A 10,736-nucleotide genomic window follows, 5' to 3' on the forward strand; every position below is an offset into this window, starting at 1 on the left:
AAATACGCAGTAATACCAGTATCTTAATGAGTCAGACAAACGATACTTCAAGTTACATCTTCAGCAGAGGAAAAAAAGATCACAGAGGAAAGGCTGCAGACTGAGCAGTTGAAAACTTGGAAATTAATTTATGCTTCCATTTATATAGTATTTTATGTAGGTTTGGTTAAGTACATCTATATGGTTTTCGTTGAGTGATTCCAACTCTGCGATTCAGTTCTTGATATACAAACCCAAATATGCTCTATCTCTCCTTCTATCTTCCTTTTACTTCAGAAAAAGCTTTTGTAGCGCGATCAAGGACAATTGGCAGTCATCTTAATCCACAGACTTGGGATAATACAACTGTATTTTATATCCCTAAATGTGTTTATGCAGTGCTTGGTGTACATACATGTATGTATCTGGGTGTACATATGGGTGTTCAACAGCTCCCTTCTCTCAGCTGAAATCAAAAAGAACAAACAACAGCTTGGTGAAAATGTAGACCTAGCTAGTACACAAACAAGGACACTCATAGATAAGAAATCAAATCATACCATAAAGTTAATATTTTGTGTGTGGGATCTAATGTTGTACATTGTTTTACCAGCCCTGAGAGGTTTTTTTTACAATAGATGAAAAGAGAGGATTTAGAAGAAGATTATTTGATGCGCTAGGTGTTCTTTCCATGAGGTGAGAAAGAAATTACCCTTCTGAAAAGTTACTTGTATCCATCTCCCACTACCACAACCTGCTGAGATAACATCAAACATAAATATCAGACTTTCATATGATGATATTGCTTTATTATTTCACACAATTTAAGCAAAATAGTTACGGAAGAACAGTGATACAGATTTCATGGTGCACCTCATTGCATATATATACCTCATCACATAAAGGTTCCCAAAGAATAAAACTTATATTTTTTAAAGGGGAAAGAATGCATCAGTGTTTTTTCAAAACTGAAAATGCTATTTCCTACTTTGGTGAATCTGAACTTTCAAAGCTTCTAATTACATACAATGTATTCCATTTGCTGTCCAGTCCATACTCATTTTGCTGCTAATAATAATAAAAAAAAGACTAAAGTTTCCATTTCCACAGCACAGATTCTCAGCACACCAAGGAAAAACTCGACATCATTCTTGAAGTTAAATCACTCGGATGTGACAGAAGACTCCTCCTGTTCACATGCACATTATACATCCATTGAAAAGTAGTGCAATGCATCACTGAGGTATGTTGAGTTTTGCTTTTGTCAGCTTGCTGCCTTTTTTTTTTTCCTTTTTAACCCTATAAGTTTGGGTTTATCATCCCCATTCCTTGGCACTCAATGATATAGGTATCTTTACTGGGATCTTCCTCTTCTGACTTTGTCACAGTAAATTTGGCCTAAAACAGGATTAGAAATATATTACTCATTAAGTTATAACACACATAAGTTTAAATATTCATTATCTGATGCCCAAAAACTGTATTGTCATGTGTTTATGTATATCACAGCTTTGCCCGATTTCATTAAAAAACATTCAAATAAAGGTCATAAGAGTATTTAACCACTCTAGAGGCATTTAAGTCTATAGTATGTTCACTTCCTACAGATGAACTCCCATATGTAGAATATTGTAGCAAGTATTTCATCAATGTTTGTACTCCATGATCAAGTTCAGCTCACAAAGTCAACTAAACTACCTGCTTCCTAGCTCCTGGATGACAACTTATAGGCAAAACTTCCAGAATTTTTGGACTGACCTTTGTTAGCTGCTCTGCAAAGTGTATAGCAGTTTGAGTATGGAGTGTAATTGGTCCACTTTTCACTCTAGACACTCCCTTTGCTAGTGCCATAAAAATGATCAGCTGAAAGAGAGAAAAAGGTAATTATTAAGGAACGCTTCAGATACTGGGAACTTACTCATTTTAAAAAAAAAAAAAAAAAAAAAGAAGGAAAACTATCCAAAATGTCCGTCAAGATTCATAAAGTGCTGACTGCAAAAAGAGATCCAAGGATCAAGAAGCTTGGAAATTACTACTGTAATGCCTATTAGAGAACAGCTGCTACTTTTCCACAATAGAGTTTGCCACTGAATTCCTGTTACTACATCTACCTTTGCTCTCCTCCACCCTCCACCACAAAATTCCCCAAAGTCTCGTCAGACTCCAGCTTGGTAGATTACTTCTAAAGAGAGAAAAACTCAGGAAGCGTGTCTTAAAATTCTAACACTTTCTGATCACAATTTGCCAGACACATATTTAAAAAAATCTGATTTGATTTGCAAACATCACCATGACAAAGTACTGCACAAAGCACAATGTAACTGAGCGGTTCCCATACACACTGAATTTAGCTTTGGCATGTTTCCACCAACTGTACTGTGCATGCTTTGGAAAAAGTAGGATGAGACAGAGACCTAAATATTTCCTATTATATTACATAATAGTGATGCTTGGCCAGGTGTTGGCAGCTAAGAAGTAATGTTATCCTATCTAGAACAGCCCATGATTCTTATTAGGCTGCATTACTGAAAATAAAATAGGGTAGAGGGTCTTAATTTTCAAATTAAATTTAGGTGAGCAAGACAAATGGGCACCTCCTAGAGATTCTGTTCTCTAACAGCTTCACTATTATTCCTACCATGTAACCTGGGAGGTGTTCTTACTCTACTACATGGGAGTGCCAGACAGAAACAGATTCCTGCCTACAGGAAGGGAAAGTGTAAGGGCGTTGGTGCAAAGCCAGGGGTATCTGTCGTTCCCAAGAACTATATGCAATCTGTTAATTCTAGTGATGTTTTGACCACACACGGAAACCTCCTATGACTTCAAATTATCAAATAATTACATAAAGCCATGCCTGCCTGTGGAGATACAGTCTAACTTTGAAGTCTGCATCTTGTTCTTTTCCTGTTCAGATTTATATTCTTTACGTGTAATACATACGTGCATGTTCTTGCTATTTTAACTTATATAAACATATGCAAGAGGCTTACTTGGTCTTGCAGAGACTCATCCACAGTTCCACCATGTTTAAGATTCCTGAGCAGTATCTCAGCTGCTTCAATGCCCACCTTGTCAGAATTCTTTCCTAACAGAGAAATCCAGGAGATTAGAATGATGCTAATTATTATGTAGCATTTTAAAAATACAGAAGGAAAAAAATAATAATCAAGAAATGATCAACTTTTTAGGCCTTATTTCCATGCTCTTGCCTCAAACGTCTGCTTAACCTTCCCTCCCACCTTACAAAGACATACTTCCTAAGCAGTGGAAAGAAAGTAGCCCTACTTAGTTGGAGAAACATTTTATTCAAATAATTTAAAACTAAATCACTTCTGTTCCTCTTAATCTACATACTCATCTAGATTCACTGTTGAGCAAAAACTTCACAGGTAAACCACAAAGACTGTATGTGCTTAAAGTCCAGAAGCATTTTCAACTCAGTGATCCTTAACGATCCATTCAGGTAAAAGATGAGTTTAATAATCTTATAATTTTGGTCACTGTGCAGAAGCAGTTTAGTACAAAGTACAAGATTCGATTTCCTACAACATTTAAAATGTGCTGATTTCCAGTGTCTTTTATTGCTAAACAGCATCTATTTAAAAATGCAACGCTCAAAGCATCAGATCTTTGAGTAGATTATACTTCAGATTCCTATTAGTTAATAACACATTAAGTTAAATCTTAAAGTGTTACTCTTTATGAACTCTTACCTCTTTTGCCAAGCGATGATCCAGCTAACAAACAACCCGTTGAAGTCTCTGCAACAACACTAATGAGAAAAAACAGAATCAAGACTATAAAACAAAGTCATCGACATTACACCTTATTAATCAGATATGTAATCAAGATCTTGCTAATCAACCAGCAAGGTTACAGGTATCAACAGAAAGTTTGGGCTCATCTTACATTATTCCGCTTCCAGTCCCAAAGGCTTGATCATCGGGTTCTCGAACAGCTTGAATGTTAATGTAAAGATCTCTGATTTCTTTTCTCACGCATCTCACTGCTGCTGCTGACATGTCTTTTGCCAGCTAACAAGATAAGGGGTAAAAACATTAATTAAACTATGTAACTACAGTAGTACTTTCTCCTCCTAAGTCTAATTATTACAGTGAGTCCCTGAATAAAGGGGCTACTTTATTATCTACAAAAACAAAGGATTAGTTATACAACCCCTGCAGGCAAGCACTGAACATCATCTCTCCTGAGAGGTAACGTTAAATGCTGAACAAGTGACCATTACAGTGATATATGTAGAAGCTTCAACATCCATAGAAACTCAGGAAGTTTTCTCCATTCATTGGGAGAAAAATTTGATTTTAGTCTTGATGATCTCAAGATATTAGATTGTAAAAAAGGAAAGAAACACCACCTCATGATTACTATGTACAGGAAATATTCCAGAAAATATTACATATAAAATGACAATTTTAAATCATGGGTAGGTGGAGGCAAATGAAGCTTATCCAATCATAGCCAATATTCATAGGTTTGGAGATTTCAAGACAAAAAACAGTCCACAGCTCTTCAAAAAGCAACTCAGATTTTCCTCTTCCTTCCTCTACCAATTCCTAGCCTGTGTGTGAGAAGGAGCTTTAAGGAGATCCCACCACTCATCCTCTATAAGCACAGACAGGATAAGAATAATAATAAGAAGGGGGTACAAAGGAGCAAATTTCCCTGTTTTATCTTTGGCTAAACCTACCCTTAACTTGTTCTGTCTAATAATACCCTTACCAATGGTTGAAAAATTTCATGAAGTTTGACCTCTGTCTATTGCAATGCACCATACTTTACCCATAAATCTATGAACAAGGGCCATGATTTCAGATTTTAAAATAACCCTCGTAAGTTTGAACAATAAATAAATCAGACATAAAATACCCCTCAATATATGCTAAAGACTTTTGAACAGTCATATGAAGTATATCAAGGATATTCTCATTTCCTGGTTTAGCTGCTACCATATTTCTATGAAATAAATGCATTTTAGAAACATCCAAGGTTCTATTCTAGGGCCTGAATAACTGAAAACATTTAATAAGGCTACTTTGCATGTAAAAGGACTGTCAAATATAGGAACAGAAGAGGTACGTTAAGCAGACTACATGCAATTTTACATATATAGAGAGTTGGATACTATCAGAGCTATTATCAGCACTTACTTTTATAGGCAGCGCTCCAGCAACAAATGCTCTTCCATATATCTTTGTCACTGTGCCACGTTCTGTTAAGTTTATTGGGCTCAACTCTTTGACCGGTGACATCTGGACTACAACTTCGCCACCTCCCTGAGGATAGTAGCCCCTGTTTAAAACAGTAACCAGATATAATTAAATGCAGTGATCACAAGAAAACCAACATAAGAGCCAGAAGGCTCAGTGTACTTCACTATACATTTTTATGTTCTGTTACTGTACATATGAATTTTCTTGATGTGTGCCTCAGAAATCTTTATAATAGAATTAGGTTCTCTAACCACATTACCTCAAAACACACATTTTATTAACAACCTAACACCAACATAACTGGTGTGCTGGCACCTCAGAAAAATCTCACTTCCCTCAGGGGCAGCCCACAGGCAACATTAAACAGCACCTAAAGACTCAAGTAATGAAAAAAAGACAGGAAAGAACCATCTCACATTCATCATGTGGTGACAGTACAGACAGGGGCAGCTAGTTCAGATTAGTTCATCTAGTATAAATTCATGCCTCAGCTTGATTGAGAGTGCCTTGTGCTTGTGCCTCTGTGCTCACACACTGGTTGAGTAAGGCCTGCCTCTGCCACATACCTCCGTAACTCACCTCTTTTTTATGTCACAATTAAATGTGAAATTGAACTTCTCAACTACTGGCTTGAAAACCTGAAAAAAACCAAGCATATATACAAAACATAGAGGGAATCTACTTTGGATTTATAATTTTCCACTATTTTATGCAGTCTTATAAAAAAAAATTTTCAAAGCAAAAGTTTCATTTACATTACAATAAAAAAGATAGCTAGTCTCATCCATACAGCTGAGAATCTGCATATTCCTCATAAGCTTTAATCTGACATTTCTTATACTTCATTCTGAATGACACTTTGTGTAAAAGGATTTTCTTATGGAAAAAGGAACAGAAAGTCTTAACAATTCACAGCACTTCTAGAATAAAGAACATTTTAAGTGAAATTTTCTTTAGTAATTAAAAGCAAACAGACTAGTGGCTGTTTCAGGGAATTCCATGCAACACTGGTTGCTCTCTACATACAGTACACCACCAGTGTTACATTCCCATGCCTAATTCCATAATTACAAATAAACTTGCAGTAAGAACAACAGAAGTAAAGTAGTTACAATGCATATATATGCATGAAAGATGCACCAAGCCAAAGAAATTTTTCCCTACCATGACTGCGTAGTCTATCTGAGGAGCCATCTCAGCATTAGTCCCACCTTTTAAATGAAGTTCTGATGGGGAAGCAGCAAACAGCACACAGGGCATTGCTACCTGCATCAGCAGACATACGCTCCTAAAAGCAATTATAAGACACTTAAACGTCCTGCAGTCATAATTTTTCAGACATAATTTTGATTTGCAAAAACAATAACTGCCATTGAACTGAAGAAAACATGGGTTTATGTTCTTAAATAACTCCCAAATGTTTATGAACCACTGTTTCCTTTCTGCTTGTGCTTAATTAATAAGTTCTGCTGTATTATTGCTTACTCAAACCTTTCTGTGTTAAGGTCATCAACTTGTTTGTTTAGAATGTTGCAGCTCAGAAAAATGTTTCTCAATTTAATGGCTCAATTTAAATTTAGGCATTTTAACTTATGCCTAACCTAGCTGATGCTTTCAAATAACTGCTCACAGCAGCCTTCCATAACTAAACCCATCTACTTGGTTTTGCAACCAATTCAAAGAACAAAGGACTCAAACTCAGAAACATAGGACAGAAGGAACACAGGCATAAAGTACAGTGGACAGAATATGTTCCCTATCTTAAAAGACTAGTATGCCATATTGTGCTATTACATGTATAAGTAAAATCTCAAAATTTATTTTATCATATGAAGACGATTATCTCAGATCTCGTGGATTTTAGATACTTATCTAATTTGACACATTTGACCTGATATGTAATGCACTAATGTGAGAAAATAATGGATAAAGGTTTAAATACATGGGCAGCTGTTCTTTGCTTAACATTAATCAAGTGTTCAACTTAGGTATCAATTATAATTTTAAAACTATTACATTTCCATGTACTTTATTCATACGCATCCTGCCTATGCTAAAGGTTCTTTGGTCACATATGCGGCCCGGGGAGCACTGGTTTTGGCTCATTACCCATGTATTACTGTTCTTTTTTCCCCTGCTCGTGTGATCTTTTTTAAAGTTAACATAGTGCCTTCTGTCATAATTTTGAAGTTACCGAAAGCAGTTAAAAGCAGTTATTGGTCAGTCATTACCCATGTACAAAGACATACCCCGCTGTTTTTGTATCTGCTATGTGGGTTCCACCTTTGATCTTCCCAGGAGTGAAGGTTATCTCTGTTGAGCCAATCTCTCCGCCTTCCAGCTTCCCATCACATAGATCTCGAATGATCTCTAATCCAGACAGATGCTGAGGCCTTGGAGCAACAATATGGAGTTAAGGATAATCAGAGCAGAGCAACGAAGCTGGTGAGTGTGCTGGAGAACAAGTCTCACGAGGAGCAGCTGAGAGAGCTGGGGTTGTTTAGCCTGGAGAAGAGGAGGCTGAGGGGAGACCTTATTGCTCTCTACAACTACCTGAAAGGAGGTTGTGGAGAGGAGGGTTCTGGCCTCTTCTCCCAAGTGACAGGGGACAGGACAAGGGGGAATGGCCTCAAGCTCCACCAGAGGAGGTTCAGGCTGGACATCAGGAAAAAATTTTTCATGGAAAGGGTCACTGGGCACTGGCAGAGGCTGCCCAGGGAGGTGGTAGAGTCACCTTCCCTGGAGGTGTTTAAGGGATGGGTGGATGAGGTGCCGAGGGGCATGGTTTAGGGAGTGTTAGGAATGGTTGGACTCGATGACCCAGTGGGTCCCTTCCAGCCTAGTGATTCTGTGATTCTATACATGCAGTAGAATCATATAATGGTTTGAGTTGGAAGGGACCTTGGGGATTATCCAGTTCCAAATCCCTGCGATGGGCAGGAACATCCCACTGGATCAGGGGTTCAAAGCTCATCCAACCCGGCCTTGAGCACCTCCAGGGATGAAGCAGCCATGGCAACCCATGCCAGTGCCTCACCGCCCTCATGGGGAAGAAATTCCTCCTTATGTCCAGTCTAAATCTTCCGCTCTCCAATTTAAGGCCGTTCCCCTTCATCCTATCACTACACGCCTTTATAAAAAGTCCCCCCCCAGCTTTCTCGTTGTCCCTTCAAGTGCCGGAAGGTCTAGACGCTCACGCTGCATCAGAGAAGCGATCAAACACCACCCAATAAGCGCCACAATTGCAAATTTTATCTCCAACCAGGATGAGAACAGCAGTCTGGTTCCTACACGCCTTCTCCCGGCCCCGCGGTGGCAGCGCCCAGCCCCCTCCGCACCTGCCGGGCGTGGTTCCCATCACAGCGGGTGCCGCCCGCGGCCCGATGCGCTACAGGCTTGGACAAAGCGCATCCCGGCGGCGATGCCCGGTTCCCAGCGCCGCCCCCGCTCACCTGAGGCCGGGTTGGCTCCTCCCGGCGCGGATCCGTCGCACCCGCACCGGCAGCCCCCGCAGGCAGCTCAGCGCCGTGCACACCCGCAGGATCTGCCCGCCCTGCGCAGAGAGAGGCGCCATCAGGCTCCCCGCCGGCCCCGCCGGCCCCGCGCCGCCCGACGCCGCTTCCCGCCGCTCACCCCCTCCATGACCCCGCCGTCTATCTCCATCGTAGCGCCGTCCATATCCCCGCGCAGACCGAGAGGGAGGTGGCCACGCTGCGCCCCGATGCGGAGCCCGAGCAGGCGCAGAGCGGCGCCTCCGCCCCGCAGCCCTGGCAGGGCGGGGAAAGATCGATTCTGTCGCCCGAACGACCGCGTCCCGGCAGCGGCAGAGCTGGGAGTGCGCTCTGAGTGCCTGGAACTGCGAGCTGGGTGGTTGAGGGGGCTCAGCGCACGCGACAAAGAGAAGCTGCTGGGTTGCCTTTTAGGTCAGAGCCAAACGTCACGGAGGCGACGCCTTTCCCCTGCCACGAGGCTGCGGCTGGGACCGAAAACGCCGGCGAATAAACTCTCTTAAGATTCGTTTTGGAGCTTCAGAAAGGGAGCGCCCTTTCTCAGGGCTGGGCAGCAGGAGGCAGCGAGCACCGTGTGCAGCCAGACAGGGTGTATTTCCCACTTACTGCACAGGGATGGACTTCCCAGGAGTCTTATGCATATTTATTACTTTCCAAGGACCAATTTTAATGTCATTATGAACTTCACAACAGTTAAGTCTCTCGCTAATGTTTAGCTTTGGAGCTAGTTCTGTTTAACTTTGCATTTGAAATGGGGAAAGGCTGCAAACAGAGGGGATTACAGCAGATCCACCCGCTCAGCACAACTCACACCGCACACAACCCGTTATCATCTCTGAAGAATGAACAGTGTCTGGAAAAAAAAACGCTGTTAAAAAAACACGCTACCAGAGGTACATTTTGTCTAGCTTTCAGATAATACAATTACTTAGATAAAACTTTACTTTAGCTTAAATAAAGAATATTCACTTTTTGTAATAGTAACTACTTTTTTCATCACGGCCAAGGGCTGCACTAGGGTAGAGCAGTGACCAAGTGGCGACTGGGATGGCAGCCCTATGGAATGGCTTTGTCCCATGGGAGGCGAGCGGCCGGGCTTCTGCCATCTCTGTTACGAGCGAGTGGTTTCCTCCAAAGCCAGGTTGCTGGAGGAAGATATTTTACCAGAAGGTGCTAAGAACAATCAGCATAAAAGCTCAAACTCAAATACTCTGTGACATCAAGTTTTACTTACTTATTACAACAAGAAAGGTAATGAATGATTAGTAGTAACAAGTTAACAATTATCAGCTTTCAGGGCAGTGCGTCTAATCATTACAAGACAACAAGTATAATAATTAAGAAAGGTCCATCAGCAAATGTCCCATTATCATCACCCAGATCTACAGGGGTGGGAGCCCCTTTTTTGCAGGAGATTTGGAGAGCAGTGGGGGTCCTACACAGTGCAAAGGTGAAGTCAGCAACCATCACTGTGAGGGGTCCAGCTTTTCTATCGTTGAATGAACAAATTACATCACTCCAAAACCACGGAGCCCCTGGCCCCGGCTGCTCACTGCGTCTCCATCGTGCACCCTCTGCGCCAAGAAGAGCACAATTTACTGTTAGCAGCTGATTTGAAGGACTGAGTTTCCAAGTCCCCTTGCTTTCTAACACTCCTCACCAAAGTGGGAGGCTAGGTGTCTGGGCAAGGATTCCAAGATACTAACTCAATAACAACTGGATAGTTGTTATTAACTGTTAACAACTGGATAGTTGTTATTAAGCAGGTATTCTTTTTTAATAGCAGCGCTGGATGCGTGGGGGAATTGCTCCTCCAAAACCATGCATGCCAAGCGAGAAAACTGTGCGTCTCTTATGGTAGAGATCTATGCATATTCATTTAATCACCCAAAAAGGTATTACATATTAATTCCTTTTCAAAGAGTCATTAACGTATCTTCATGCTGTGTTTGCATGCCAGTCAGTCCTTTGAGTAGACATGAAGACCCCTCCTGGGGTCCAAAGATGAAGTCTT

At 41.0% G+C, this 10,736-nt stretch overlaps 1 protein-coding gene across 1 annotated transcript; it reads right to left on the reverse strand.

Annotated features, from left to right (window-relative positions):
- Positions 1–386: 386 nt before the first annotated feature.
- On the reverse strand, positions 387–9,041 carry RTCA (RNA 3'-terminal phosphate cyclase). Its single transcript, XM_054073645.1, has 11 exons — positions 8,847–9,041; positions 8,666–8,766; positions 7,463–7,606; positions 6,378–6,501; positions 5,793–5,851; positions 5,151–5,292; positions 3,892–4,016; positions 3,696–3,754; positions 2,973–3,067; positions 1,738–1,842; positions 387–1,377 (listed from the first exon to the last, which is right to left on the reverse strand). The coding sequence occupies exons 1-11, from the start codon at positions 8,889–8,891 to the stop codon at positions 1,279–1,281; spliced, it is 1,098 nt and encodes a 365-aa protein (XP_053929620.1). The 5' UTR covers positions 8,892–9,041; the 3' UTR covers positions 387–1,278.
- Positions 9,042–10,736: the final 1,695 nt, after the last annotated feature.

The sequence above is a fragment of the Cuculus canorus genome, chromosome 8 (genome assembly GCF_017976375.1).
Source record: "Cuculus canorus isolate bCucCan1 chromosome 8, bCucCan1.pri, whole genome shotgun sequence".
Lineage (NCBI taxonomy): Eukaryota > Metazoa > Chordata > Aves > Cuculiformes > Cuculidae > Cuculus > Cuculus canorus.